Below are 14982 nucleotides of genomic sequence, written 5' to 3'. Positions count from 1 at the left end.
ATGTGTTACTACATATGAGTCAATAATCTATTGCTAAAAAATCAAACTTGAAATAAAAAAAATGTCCCCGGTATTTGGTGGTGAATAGTCAGACAATTTGTGTTGAATATTTGCAACAAAGCTATCAATGGGAGAAGGAGAAATTCATTTCCTTACAATGAAGTCAAGACAAAATAGTAGAGCTTCTGCACTTTACGGATAATAGCTGAAAAATTGATGATTGGCTTTTTTTCTGCCCAAAGGTTTGTACTGAAACATCTATAAACTCCTTCTCACAGAAATGGATATATGGACAAAAGCTCACAAGCTCACTAAGGAGTACATAAATATAGAAACTTATTCCAATGAATAGTAAATGTGTGCACATTTTAACTATGCTTACTGTGGGGAAATCTAACCTGGTTTTTGCTTTTTTTTTAACCTGCAGGCAGTCATTGATTTTTAAATTTACTCAGACATGCGTGGTTTATGGTCCAAAATTGCTATTACCCACCCCCCCTTTAAACCCAGCAACTTTGTCTGGTGGGAAAAGGGCTGAAGCTGATGAAATTCACATCCAGCTCTTCACTGTCACATAGCTTATTGAGGGACAATGGAGTGACAGAGTCCGTCTCTCACTTTGGTTCAGGAAGATGTGGTTGTTCTGAGGAAACAGTGTGGGTGGGGTACAAAGGGAGGGCTGAACTACCAGAACAGTCTCTGAACTGTGTTAAAGGAAAGATGGGCTACAAATACAAATACAGCTGCTATTACTATTCATAAGTCGCAACTATTCATAAGAGTCAGTTTGGTCTACTGGTTAAGGCAAGAGGATAGAAGCAGGAGAATACTGCATGAGTTCTAATTCCACCTCAGGCGTGAAACCCTGGATGGTGACTTTGGGGAGAGTCACACTCTCTCAGCCCAACCTCTCAAGATTGCTGTTGTGGGGAAAACAGGAGGGAGAAATATTATATTAGATATGTTTGCTGTCTTGAGTTATTTCTGAAAATAATAAATGTGGGAAATAAATATATAGGTGGTGCATCATAGGCTACAGTAGGGTATACAGTTAGACATTTGTTAACTTTAAAAATGCAAAAAGGTTGTTTTTGATGTAAAAGGGATACAGTTACACAACATATTACACTGAGATTTGGTTTTATGGTCTCAGGACATCATCCAAACACGGCCATGGGCCATCATGATGGGCACAGAGCTGTTTCCTTTATTTCATCCAATCTTCTTATATCTAAAACATGAAATTCTTGGAAAGTTTCTCAGGAACCCCCAATAAAACCTTAACTACTTTGAAAGATCAATTCCACCTTTAGTGATCATCCCTGATTGCTCCAGAGAAGTATTGGGTCATGAAGAACACATGAAGCTGCCTTATAGTGAGTGAGACCATTGCACAGTATTCCCTGTTGTATATAGTGACTCAACAGTATCCCAGCCAGAAACCTTTCCAAGAAGTATAATTTTTGATTACAGATACTGAAATTGACAATCTTCTTTGGACAAAGCAATAGCTGTATCATCAATTCATCCAATAAAAATATTGAAGAGGAGATGGAGAAGGATAATAAAGGACATATAAACCCCTTCTTACTGTATATACTCATGGATAAGCATATCCACAAGTAACCTGAACCCAATTTGGGGGATTTATTTTGGAACCTAAAATTCTTGGCTTATCTATGAATATATATGGTAATTTAAATGATTACTTTTGAAAGTACTTTATGGTGATTCAGATTGTTGGTTCATCTAGTACCTTTGCATCTATTTCAGTTAGCAGGGGTTCGTCAGTGGTCTTTCCAATTAGTAATTATTTGATACCATGGATTGATCAGACCTTAGGTGGTTTAGTACTCACTCTAGGATTGCCTCCTCTACAGTGGTGCCGTTCAGGTCTGTTAGAATTATAAGAATGTCTAAGTTCCAAGACACAGGTAAGCACAAAAAGGGATCCTTGAAACATTCTTCAAAAGTTTTTGCAAGTATGCATGGCTGAATAATAAATAAATCTAAGAATAAAAGATTATTCACAGGGAGAACAATTAGAATCATATAAAAGAGACCAGGGGCTGCCATGAGACTACAGACTCAGATTTGTTGTTTATCCAACATCTTCTTAAAAACATCCAGTGTTGGAGCATTCACAACTTCTGGTGGCAAATTGTTCCACTGATTAATTGCTTCTCTCCTTGATTAGTTTCCACCCATTGCTTCTTGTCCTGCCCTCGGGTGCTTTGAAGAATAGCTTCATTCCCTCTTCTTTGTGGCAGCCTTTGAGATATTGGAACACTGATATCATGTCTCCCCATGCCTCCCCTATTTTCATTAAGCTAGACATACCCAGTTCCTGAGACCGTTCTTCATATGTTTTAGCCTCCAGTCCCCTAATCATCTTTGTTGCTCTTCTCTGCACTCTTTCCAGAGTCTCCACATCTTTTTTACATTGTAGTGACCAAAACTAGATGCAGTATTCCAAGTGTGGCCTTACCAAGGCATTATAAAGTGGTATTAACACTTCACGTGATTTTGAGTCTATCCCTCTGTTTATGCAGCCTAGAACTGTGTTGGCTTTTTTGGCAGCTGCTGCACACTGCTGGCTCATACTTAAGTGATTGTCCACTGGGACTCCAAGATCCCTCTCATAGTTACTACTATTGAGCAAGGTACCCCCTATACTGTACCTGTGCATTTTGTTTTTCTTGCCTAAATGTAGAACCTTACTTTTTTCACCATTAAATTTTGTTTTGTTAGATGCCCTACTACATCTTGCCATAAAACATATTCATGATTTCAGCTGACCATTTGGATACACGAACAGAATGATTGAGAATAGACTACAAGGTTCTCTCAGCTTCCCAGTGGACACAGACCATATTGTGAAAAACAGAGTACTTCTCCCTTTTCAAAATATCATTTAGCTAGAGAATGTTTACTTTTATGAATGCACGCATATTAAAGACAAGATGTTTGCACCATCCTCACCAACAAAAAAAAAACTTTGATTTAGTATTTCTCTCCAAATACTGTAGTCAACCAATTATTATTTTTTACAATTGACTAACTTTGATTAATCATGCAAAACATTTTTAAAAAGTACAATAAGTACATTAGAGACAAAGCAAGCAAAATCTGATCACATTGCCATTGGGCCAGTTTACGTCATATAGTTGTTACCAGAAAACCTCTGCTTCATTTCATCTCATTTTTCTGCTTTTTTTCTTGTCCATCAGGGGAGGACAAGGGGAGGGAGGTTTAAAACCAGACCAATTTTCTATTATGCCTAGATTACAATCATCTGTTGCTATTGAAGTTCCTTTCATGAGCTATTCTTGTTATTTTTATAGCAGGAAGTCCATGCAAACAAGTGGAGATGGCTGTGGAGTCTTCCTCCCATGTAATAAAAAAGTGCAAAGGGATGAGAACTTAAATATTTCAAGAAAAGCCTTTACAAAATGAGGTGAAGTCTACTACCTAACAAAATGGTGAGTTTACACCAGGGATGGAACTGTCCTCAAATACTTCTTACTATCCCATTCAACCATTCAATATGCATAATGTATATCAAAACCCTCACTGTCTTAATCATCATCATCTTGTCATACACCTGCAGCTACAGGTTTGTTATTCCAGAGTTGTTCCTGGATTTCATGGCAGGAGCACAGACTCAAGAAGCTTTCAGGAGATGCTTTTATTTGCCATTTCAGAATAAACATTTCTGTTGGGGATTCCTCTTATGTTTTTCACCATCTCATTTCTATTTTGATTTGCACACCCACACACCAACAATGTACTTCAGAGAGCAGTTGTGGAAATAAAGTGAAGGAAGAGTTCCCATTCACGCCATCTTGGAAATAAAGGTGGGGTATAAATGCAAAGAAAGGGAGAGAGAAAGATGGAGAGAGAAGAACTGTAGAATGCCTTTTCAATGTGAGTGCTAGGAGCCATCCATAGAGATACCTCTGAAAGATACTTCAATAGGTTGAATTATGAGTTCCACACATAATAACATTTGTGGCTCAAGGGATGAAGAGCCGCCCTCCCCCATAAAATCAGCCTGACACCCATTAAAAGCATCTCTTTTTCCCAAAAGACACTCCTCAATTCAAATATCCTAGAGCTGAATAGTATTTAATCTTATCTCATTGTCCTTTTAATCATCTTTATAATAGCACTCAGATTTCAATCTAAAAAAAAATCTTAGTTCATCACACTCTTTCAAGCTTTTTGGGGGACTCAAAAGTGCTATTGTGCTTCTCACAAATATCCTTTGCCTCTGCCTTAATCTCTGGGCAATGATGAACTTTTCTATTTACTAGAAGGTGTTTTCAGCATTCTCTCCCTTTAATATGGTTTGCATTCTATTTTCATAATAAATAACAATTTATTATTGTTGCTCATATATTTTTATTTTTGGTTTTCATGCTATCCAAATAATGTTATTTATTGGAAAACTAATAATATAACACAAAAATAGATACAGATAGGAGAAAAGAAACCCTGTCTAAGATAGAGATCTCTCCACCCTAATTTGTGGAAATGCAATGTGTGCTATTAAATGGAACTTTCAGAGCTGTCCTTAAAATTGCAGCTTTGCTATAATAAAACATGGTGATTTGCCCACCTCAACATGCTGCAGAAATGCCCAAATCTCCACCTGGGAAAGAAGAAAAGTATGCATGACTGTGTGTATGAATGCTCTTGGACTCAATGCTAGCAGCTTTCATAGAAAGCTCTTGATTTCCCACTTTCTTTGTGACTGGGTCAATGGGATAAAAATAAAAGGAACTCACCAGGTTTTCTTGGGCAGGGAGGGTTTTCCCCATTAAAATCTGAGAGTTGTGTCTTCATATCTTGGTCTGCATCTTGTTCTTTTTCCAACACGAATCTCTGCCCAGCTGCAATTGTGGTCCTATTTTACCTCCTCGTCTTCCTCTCCACCTTCACAATCTGTGTCTGCCTCAGCTTTGAAAAATGTGTGTGCATTTTTTTTTCAAAGGAACCTCTCTCTCCCCCTTCATGTGTGTATATGTGATTGCGTCAAGCTGGTTGCTTAGATACCACAGTACTATTCCAGTTTCAGGCTTTTCACTCTAGAATTACTGTCTGTCTCTTCTCTCATTCATGCCAGTCAGTTAGCCCTGGATGCTACCTCCCACTAAGACATCACCCTGAAAAGACCTGAAAAAGAAGATGCTTTGAACAAGGCTGGGTCCTAAATCCTGCCAGATTTCATTTTGATTCCCACAAATGAAATTTAAGGTGTCAAAAGGCAGAAAAAGTTCTCCCTGGACAGTCTGCATACCTCCAGCGCTATTTGAATAAATGCAGTAGACTCTGTCACATTTGAATTTCCATGTCAAAGTTTAGTTCAATTCTGCCCCAACCATACGCAAGAATTATTTGGTTTCTGGATGCTGCGTGTACATTCATTTAATCTGCAATACCATAGCTGTTGTTTTAAGAGTTTTGAAACTGGGATAGTATTTGTGCTTTGGGTTAAAGATATGCCAAAAAAAGATGTGCAAATGTTTCCAACAAGCTAATATATAGGTTATCAGTCACATTTTGCATGAAAGAATAGGCAGTTCACTAACTGGCATTTAATGTATAGAGTATTTCAGGTGGGGTAGCACCTCTGGTTTAGGGCCTGCGGTGCCCTTTTAAGGGGTGCTTGTTTGCTTTTCATCCTAACCTGGCACTCAGCAATCACCTGTGTCTCCAAATAACTGTAACATGTACAGCAGCCACAACCCCAGTAAATCATCTCAGCAGATGGGCCAAACCAGGTGGGTAGCTGATGGGTCTTTCATCTGTGGTGAGATCTCAGTGTGTGAAATCAGGCCCTGGCAGATTGAGTGGAGGAGATTGATCAACAGTCTAACAGACAAGAAGGCAAGCCCAGCAGGCACTGTGGAGCACCAAGAGCATGATAAAACAGTTGGCTTCCTGATCATCCACTGCTACATCCATCACCAGCTGTAATGGTTCTTCATGCCACTGAATTAAGGTCTCTTCTGCCAAGAGAGAATCACTATCCTGAGTTGTTATGGATGCCTAAGGAAATTCATGAAGTTGATTCAACTATTTCATGATGGAATGACACCACAGGTCCTTTGCAACAGTGATACATCAGCTACATTTTTTTATTTACAATGAGTAAAACAGGGTTGTTATGAACCCATTCCATTGGGGTTTTTTGCTTGCATATTGTTAAGTCCTGTTCAATGTCTGAAAGAGGAAGTGCACATTAGGTAGCAATTGGAAGGCTCTTTCTGTGACCTTTGCTGCTTGAATGCACAAAGTGTCTCCACACAGCCATTTAAAAAACTCCCTTGGGTGATGATCATGCATTCCTGGCCCACAAAAACAGCAATCTACAATTGATGCTGAACAAATTCTCAGAAAATTCTATGCTGTTCTGATTATCAGCCTGAAGAAGACAGAAGTACTTCACCAGCCCATGCAAAATACCATGCTTAAAAACCAAAAATCATTGTTGAAAATACATGGATGGCAAATGTAAAACAGCTTCAAATACTTGGGAAGCTTCATTTTGAGTGACGGGTCTTTGGACAAAGAAATAAACTCCAGGATCAACAAAGCCAGCCACGCACTGGTGTGGCTGTATACTAGAGTCGTCAATCAACACAACCTCTGTATCTCCACAAAGCTAAAGGTCTACAGAGCAGTGGTTACCCCTTCCCTCCTACATGGATGTGAGTCCTGGACTCTGGACCAAAGGTACACAAAACAACTGGAAGAAAGAAAGAAATTCCACCTGTGCACTCTCTGCTCCATCCTCTGCATTCATTGGCAAGACCATGTCTCCAACGTGGAGGTCTTAAATCATGCACAGTCCACCACTACTGAATCCCTGATTATCTGTGCCCAAATAAGATAGGTGGAACATGTCACCGGAAGGGATACAGTCATAGAACATTAAGTTTAGGAAAGGGGCTTGGAGATAATTGACTCCAGATCTCTACTCAGGTGAAGAATTGCAGTGTAACAATACATTCTGCAACCCCGTGCTTGTACAGGTAGCCCTTGACTTACAACCACAATTGAGCCCAGAATTTATATTGCTAAGTGAGAAATTTATTAAGTGGATTTTGTCCCATTTTATAATTTTTTTGCCCCATTTGTTAAGTGAATCACTGCAGTTGTTAAGTTAGCAATACTGTAGTTAAGTGAAAATGGTTTTCCCATTGACTTTGCTTGTCAAAAGGTCACAAAAGGTAATCACAGGACCCCATGACACTGCAAGCATCATAAATATGAACTAGTTGTCAAGACTATGAATGTAAATCACATGACCATGGGGATCCTGCAATGGCCATAAGTGTGAAAAATGGTCATAAGTCACTTTTTTCAGTCCCATTGTAATTTCAAACAGTCATTAAACAAACTGTTTGTAAGTTGAGGACTACCTGTATATATGTATTAAATTGCTGTCATTTTCAGCCAACCTGGATAATGTTTTTGGTAACTGGAAATGGCTGAAATTTGTATTATTGTACTCTAATATATCAACCACACCAACTTTGAACAAGCTGACCTATAGTATCCCCAGCCAATGAGCATTCAGCTTCTGTTCAGAAGGAAAATCCCAGAGCCTCCAAAGGCAGCCTATTTCACTGTCAAAGTTTTTGAGGTTTTCCCTCATTGTTTAGTTTAGTTTATTTAATTTATAGACCGTCCCCTCTCCCCGTAGGGACTCGGGGCGGTGTACAGACCATTCATAATCAAAACAACAGAAAATAACATAAGACATAGAGCAGAAACAACACACACACACTGTCTGTATATAAAACCCCAAAACCAATTGAATAATTAAAAAACAATTTTAAAACCCGTTTAAAACCCCAATATAAAATTTAAAAATTTAAAAAGCCATCCAGGAAAGTTAGTAATAGATGTTAAATACAGTTACGATTATAATTATAATTAGGCCAGACCAGCTGCTCGAAACAGGTGGGTCTTGAGTTTCTTGCGGAAGGAGCAGAGATCAGAGGTGGTTCTAATATCGGGGGGGAGGTCGTTCCAGAGGGTTGGGCCCATCACAGAGAAGGCCCTACTCCTAGGCACCGCCCGCCCGCACTGTTTAGCGGAGAGCTGTCTAAGTTTTTATAGAGTTACCTCGTATGAAAGCAGAGACTCACTGGATGAACCCATTTTTTGAATCAGGCTGAGTTGTGACAGACTGACTAATTTTGTAAATCTTCTGCATTACGAGTCAGTTCATGGTCTTTTGGATATGTTGACAATAAATCTTTGGCATGTCAAACTGTCTAAACAAATCGCGGGAAATAAGCTGAGTCTATTTAATTTGCATACTTCGCTGATCCGTATACGGGAGAGATTTCTTCTATTTTGATACTGTGTTTATGTGAGAGCATAACATTCATGAAACTCTTCAGCAATTTATTTAGGAGTGACCTGACACGATTGGATGACATTTAACATGGGAATTGAATGGGTAAAAAGCATTTCAATCTGTCAGGATGTTCCATTTCTGACCTTTAGGTTGCTGTGGTTAGACAAATTCTAAAAGGCAAGTAAAGTAGGAGGTTGAAGGATTGGAATTTAAGAACGCCGACTGAGTTTCTCACGCTCCTTCAAAAGGGGGAGGGCAAGGATGTTCTCTGCTGGAGAGCATGACTGCCTTCCACTGGACAAGTGTAGAGGTTTACTGCTTCATCTGTGGCTTTGGGGCCTGGAGGACAATATCAGGAGCTGCCTGTTCTTCTATTGATACAATATACCCTCACAATGTATGAAACCCCCAAGATAACTTTCTGCTGTGTGCTACAAAGTAGAGTAGCCTCCTCGCAGACTCAGTTGGCAAAGAACCAGGTAAAAGCATGTGAGATAGGAACAATTAGCAGCCCACTAGTACCCAGTGCTGCGTACTGAAGCCAGCCAGGTCCGTTCCTGCCATTAGGATGGAGTGTACATAAGACCCAGCTGTAGGTGCTCTGAGTTAATTCACTTCATCATCAGTGGGAGTTCCTTTGCCAGAAATATAGAAGGAAGAGAACGGTGACACTCTAGTTAAGAACATTCTCAGCTGGTGCTGATGTTACTATAGCTCAATGTTTTCCAACTTTGGGAACTTGAAGATATGTGGACTTCAGCTCTTAGAATTTCCAACCATCATGCTGGCTGGGTAATTCTGGGAATTCACACATCTAAAACTGCTGAGATTGAGAATTACAATTTAAACCATGACACTGATCTCTGATTTTACTTTTATCATTCACTAGCTGGTAACCCGGCATTGCCCAGGTATTTATTTATAGGGGGAAAATGTCTGCACCAAGGGTGGGTTCTGGCTGTTGCTACTGCCAGTTTGCTCTTGCCGCCACCAAGAGAACTGATTCGGGGGTGTGGCGGGCCTGGGTCACTGCCAGTTCCAGCGACCGAAGCTGCCAAGTTACTACCTATTCGGCCGAACCGATCCGAACTGGTAGGAACCCACCTCTGGTCCAGACCAAATATAATTTCTAATGTTGGATTTTCCCCCTTACCAGAGGGAGCCCTCTTGTGGAGTACTGTGAAGCTGTTACCATGGCAATTCCACTGCGATGTACAGTAGAACCCAGTATGAGAGTATGACACAACAGGCTGTATCTTAACAGAACACACACCCCAAGGGGTGTTAGGAGTGTCTTACCGCCACAGTATTTTTTTCCAGCGAGTAAGTCATCTGTGTACTAAGTTCGGTTGAAATTGTTTGAGTCATTCCAGAGTTATGCCGGTCCGGATCTCATTGCAACTGGTACACTACGGGGCCCGGCATCCACCATGTGCATGCATACAGCATGCATGCAGCATGCGCATGCGTGCTTACTGACTGCGACACTCCAGCTGTTCGGCAGAGCATTGTGCAGGTGCCATATGCTCCTTGCGTGTGCGCGAAAGCCCCGATCGGGTCAAATACAGGTAAGGAGGGCACGTGGGCCCTCCGGAGCACCATACAGGAACGGTACCTGGTGCTCCCAGCAAGCACCTGTACACCCATACCAGGGCGTACTGGTCGTATCCCACCACTGATATAGACTGTTGTTCTTGTTAACAACTTTTGTGGGTTTTTTGTTTGCTTTTGTTATGGTTCAGATTTTTCAATAGGAAAAGAAAGGCATTATATAATCCAAAGAAATAAACACCCACTCACCCCCTGTCATGGAAAAGAAGTGAGTGGTAGACTATTCACATAAGAAAAATTGACCTGGGTTAGGAAGGTTGAGTTAGGCTTCAGTGTGTATTGATTTGATTAAGAAGATACAAAACCATATTCCAGAAAAGTCTTTCATGGATTACTAATTTCTCCTTTCTTTATTGGTTTGCTAAGAAAATATGACATTAAGTCAAGGGCTTCTTACTATGTGGATCCCAGCATACTGGTTAGGAAACTCTGGGATATATTGGCTGGAGAATTCTAAGAGCTGAAGCGCACACAGTTCATGCTGCCAAGGTTGAGAAACATTGCTGTAGTGTGATCCACTGTTTTTACTGCACTGAGATGTTGTTTATGTTTTTACTACCCTGAGATATTGTTTATGTTTTTATGCCTTGCACTTGTAACATACCTTATGATGTTTCTCCCTTTGCATGCCATCCTGTTTTCTGTTAACATAGTGGTTTAAAAAATACTTGAATGGGTAATTAATTTAACTCTTGGGTCTTAGATGAGGAAGGGGAAGAAAAGAACAATGATCAGCATCTCATTCCACTGACCAATGGCAGCCACAAATAATGTAGCCAACCTGACCAGGGACAGCCTGATTGACCCAACAGAAAAAAAGGACAGAACCAGTTCAGCAGTGCCAATCCCCACCCACCCAATCTGCCCACCCAACCCCAACCTGGCCAAAGAGACCAGAGCAGTACAATAATCTCAACTCAGCCGCTGCCAACGGTACCAACCAAGCCTTACAGTTTCTGCAGCATCATTCTCAAGCCAGCCGTGACAGTGACAGGAAGGAGCTCTGTAGAAACAGAAAGACTCAGAGCAGCCCATCAGGAAGGAAAAAGAAAGGTTGGTTTGGAAACACCTGAGATTAGGGCAGAGGAGGAAAGAATTGCTTTCCTCCCTGGTTCCAAAGGTTGGAGTGTGCAAGCAAGGGACAGATGGTGGGAACAGGGAAAAGAGAAGAGAAACCTTTTGTTGAGGTGGTGACTGGTTGGCGTCTCTTCATTGCCAGTGTTGCTGGATTTTTCTGACTTCTGCTGGGTTTTCACAGATGGGGATCATGAGTTGTTGGGCTGTTGCAATTATCCTTTTTCCTCCTTCATTTCTTTTCTGTGCATCCCTTCTTTCATCCATGCTCCTTTCCTACAGCCTTTCCTCACAGTCCTTCCTGTGTGCTCCCTTTTCTCACACAGCATCCCTCTCTCCAGCACTTTCTCAGGTTCCCTGAACTCTTCTCCATTGATGTTCCATGTCATCATCAGTCCTCTGGGGATACATGGATAGGACAGCAGAATCAAGAACGAGGACAAAAGGAAGTGGTGCCCTAGAAGACAATAAAATAAAATGTTCTTTGAAATGGAGAAGTAGTATGAGCATTTTTCCAATTGTATTCCCTTCCTTCTGCAGGCACACCTAGTCTGATTCCTTTTATATGGAGCTGCTTTTGAAAACTATTTGCAAGTAACAGCTGCTGCTTCAAAAAGTTATTGTCATGCTGTTGACAGATGGATTTATTTAGAGCACATGACTCCCTTGTTATTCAGTCTATATCCATTCCCATTCTATAAGTCCGTCCTATTTCCCTAATTGTGGTAAACTTCAAATGTCTTTGACTACATCCCCTAACATTTCCTGGGAGTGTCCAAGAAAAAAAGAGTTGTAGTCTAGCATATCAGGATGAGACCAATGGGGCAAGGTTCACATTAAAACATTGGGGCATGATACTTCAGTTGGAATATCCAACTGTTAAGACTTCGCTAGACATTTTATTACAAAATGGAATTTACTTCTTTCATTTTTTGAGACCTAAGCATACTTCACCTCATGGGTGAAACTTCTTTTGTCTGTCTATTTATTATATTTTACCACAATGTAATTTCTTTCATAAAGGCAGGAACTCAAATAAAAATGATTTCTTGCATGCTATCCCTGAAGAAAAAAAGAGTAGCTATTAGGGGAACTGAAGAAAAAGGTAAACAAACAGAAATTTTAAAAAATAGAATTTGGCCTGTAAACAAAAAAAAAAACCAACCAACTCATTCTAGTCCTCTCCGGTTTCTTCCTGAGGACGTTTTATTTTCCATTGAAGTAGCCACAAGTCTAAGATTAGCTCAAAATATGCTATTTAGTTGGTTTGCTGGTCTTAAGGCTTTAGAAAGCAGCAACCCTGTCCCACTATGTTATTCTGATGGTGTTGGCAGGAAACCACTAACAGAAGTCAACTGACAAAGCGGAGTTACTTTATTAGAGTGTTTCTCTAGTTGCATGCATTCTTATCAAGCAGACCATTAAAAAAAGACCTGGCTTGTTTTTGCTTTTAGCAATTCTGGAGGTTTTCTGGAATTTCATGAGAAATGTTTTGAGCCACACCCAAGGAACTCTAAGGTGAGAAACTGAATTAAATATTAATCAATTGGGACTGTATTTGAGGGCATTGAATGTGATCCATAGGACTGAACATCGGACAGAAGAGTCATTTCAGCTCTTGATTGAGTGTTCAGAGACCTGCCCAGGGGCTAAGCGTAAGCCATTCGCTTAAATTTAATTTCCCACCTGTAAAGTGGGAATAGTTTTAATAGGTGTTAACCATACCAAGGGGAAAATATAATTTAGAGTAACCACATGTGCCCACTGCTTCTCTTGTTCAGCATGATTCAGCATTCTCAATTTTCATCCATTTTCTCATTCTTTTGGTATTTTGTAAGTATGCAGTCATGTGAAAGATTGTCCTAAGTGTATATTAGAGACTGCTAATGTTATCAAGATATTCAGGATAAATGTATAGATAATGTTGAATGATATACAGTCTCCATGCTATAACGGATGAATGATTATTCCTCAAAATTGTTGGCAGTCACAGGCAAATTTGGCGATTATCACAAACCCCAGTCACTTATTTTCAATTTGCTGCTTTGCAGAGTGAGAAAGGTGTCATATAATTTTAATAGATAAATAAGTAAATAAATAAATTTAAAAATGGTCACACAAATATGATTGCCAGCAACTGCTTATATGCATTTTACATACAAAGGCGCACCCTCGCAAGTTTTTCTTTAAGTATAACATTTCTCTGGCATTTTGGTCTGAATCCAAAAATTCATCAAATTTTGGATATTTTGCTTGATCTTTATTGAGTGCAATATTGCATTATTTACAGCAAAACAAAAAGTAATGAAAAGATGGTTCATTACCATGGAGGATAGTTCTGAAGAACTTAAAATTGCCTAACAAAAATGAAATTAATGACATATTTAAATTTTCATTGGTGATTTAAACATTTAAGTTTAAAATATACTTATTTGAATTTTATTTGTGGGTGATTTGTGATATTTTAATGTCCTGGGGTTAAATTTGTCAATATTAAACTTTATGGGATGCTTGCCATGATGATATATGACAGACGACATACTGAATAACATTTACCATTTTTGTTGTTCTTGTATTGAAAACTTCATTAATTTGCTTGTCAAATTTTTTTACTGAAAGTGGTGGTCCTAGCTAAGTATTTATCCATAATTAAGTCCCTATGAATTGATTGGGCTTGATTACATTTGTGAGACACTTATTGTTGAACTTTTAGATCTGTTGAGTTTGCACAACATGCTTTTTTGTTTTTGCTTGAAGGAGAAATAATAGATGCATCCATTTTCCTTTATAAACTTTCTGAATAGGGATGGATTGATCCAAAGTGGACATAAACAATTGAGTAGACTATCAACAGCTGTTGATAGCCAGCAATGGCTGTGATGGGGTAATGCTAGACCACATAAGGGGAGGAATCCTACTGAATGCTCTTGGACTCAGTCCTGAGGTAATGCTGCTTGTTAGGAAAAGAAAACGAATTTGCTAAATTCATATTTCCACAAAAACTACTTTCACAGACTCAAATCAGTTTATGAATCAAATCTTGGCAACTCTTTTGAAAATTGGTCGTCAGCTATCAGATGGTTCCAAATAATGGTTCTTAGACTTAATACACAGTATTATGGATTAGTAGGAAAGTAGCACAAAACAGTGCATTTATCTGAGGAGAAATTATGGCAGAAATGTGCACACTGTTCAAAACTGCATATCCAATTTAGTGGACTAGGAGAAACATACGTAGAATAATATAAACTTCTCATTGATTTTTGATTGAGCTGATAAGCAGTGAAAAGACTCTGTTGATCAATAATAGTCAGATAATTTATGGTGGTTAAAATGAGACCATAGAGATATCATAAAGGATATAGTTTTGCAGGCCCAGTAAAAAACCAAATAATGTGGAAAAAATATTGATCTTTTTTGTCATTTTTTGTTTTGCTTTCTCAAAACCTTAAAAGATTATAAAGTTGGTAATATTTTCAATTATTTATAAAATGATAAAAATGTGAAAGAAATGGAAGTTTGTAACTATTACCATATAAACTAGCATGGAAGAAACATAAAGCCATTTGTCTCAAAATAGGAAAAATTTAAATGTTTATATTCACGATAAAGATCAAGTGATAAAAATTAAGAAATAATAACCTTAAAATCTCTTAATATTTCAGATATAAGTAATTAATCTCATGAGAGAATCTCATTTCCTGGGGCAAAAGATACAGTGTAAATTGTCCTTTCCATCATTTTTTTCCCTTTAAAATTATTTCTCTTTGTATCAATCTGGTACAAGCAAGTTCAAAATTCTGAATCTCTAACTTTCTTTACCTTAAGAGAATGTTACACGTTTTGTCTGGTTTTGTTTTGGTGTGTGTGTGTGTGTGTGTGTGTGTGTGTGAGAGAGAGAGAGAGAGAGAGAGAGAGAG

The 14982-nt window shown here is 39.0% G+C and overlaps 2 protein-coding genes across 5 annotated transcripts in view; one reads left to right on the top strand and one right to left on the bottom strand.

The window, feature by feature from the left end:
* Positions 1 to 11216, bottom strand: part of FAM167A (family with sequence similarity 167 member A) — a 42682-nt gene extending 31466 nt beyond the window's left edge. For 2 of the 4 annotated variants that reach the window (XM_081943804.1, XM_081943805.1), the window contains exon 1: positions 4791 to 5139. In XM_081943804.1, coding sequence (XP_081799930.1) covers positions 4791 to 4848 — 58 coding nt within the window. In that variant the 5' untranslated portion in view covers positions 4849 to 5139. Of the gene's footprint in view, positions 1 to 4790; positions 5140 to 11164 lie in introns of those variants that run through there. The other 2 variants (XM_081943806.1, XM_081943807.1) reach the window with 2 other exon arrangements.
* BLK (BLK proto-oncogene, Src family tyrosine kinase) overlaps positions 3403 to 14982 on the top strand; it is a 38069-nt gene continuing 26489 nt past the window's right edge. The window contains exons 1-2 of the mRNA XM_081943785.1: positions 3403 to 3482; positions 12517 to 12580. Of these exons, the coding sequence (XP_081799911.1) occupies positions 12543 to 12580 (38 nt within the window). The 5' untranslated portion in view covers positions 3403 to 3482; positions 12517 to 12542. The remainder of the gene's footprint in view (positions 3483 to 12516; positions 12581 to 14982) is intronic.

Source organism: Natrix helvetica, assembly GCF_964273705.1.
Source record: "Natrix helvetica genome assembly, chromosome: 2".
Taxonomy (NCBI): Eukaryota; Metazoa; Chordata; class Lepidosauria; order Squamata; family Natricidae; genus Natrix; species Natrix helvetica.
The sequence above is the reverse complement of the archived record's forward strand: the minus strand, read 5'-3'. Positions and strand labels throughout refer to the sequence as shown.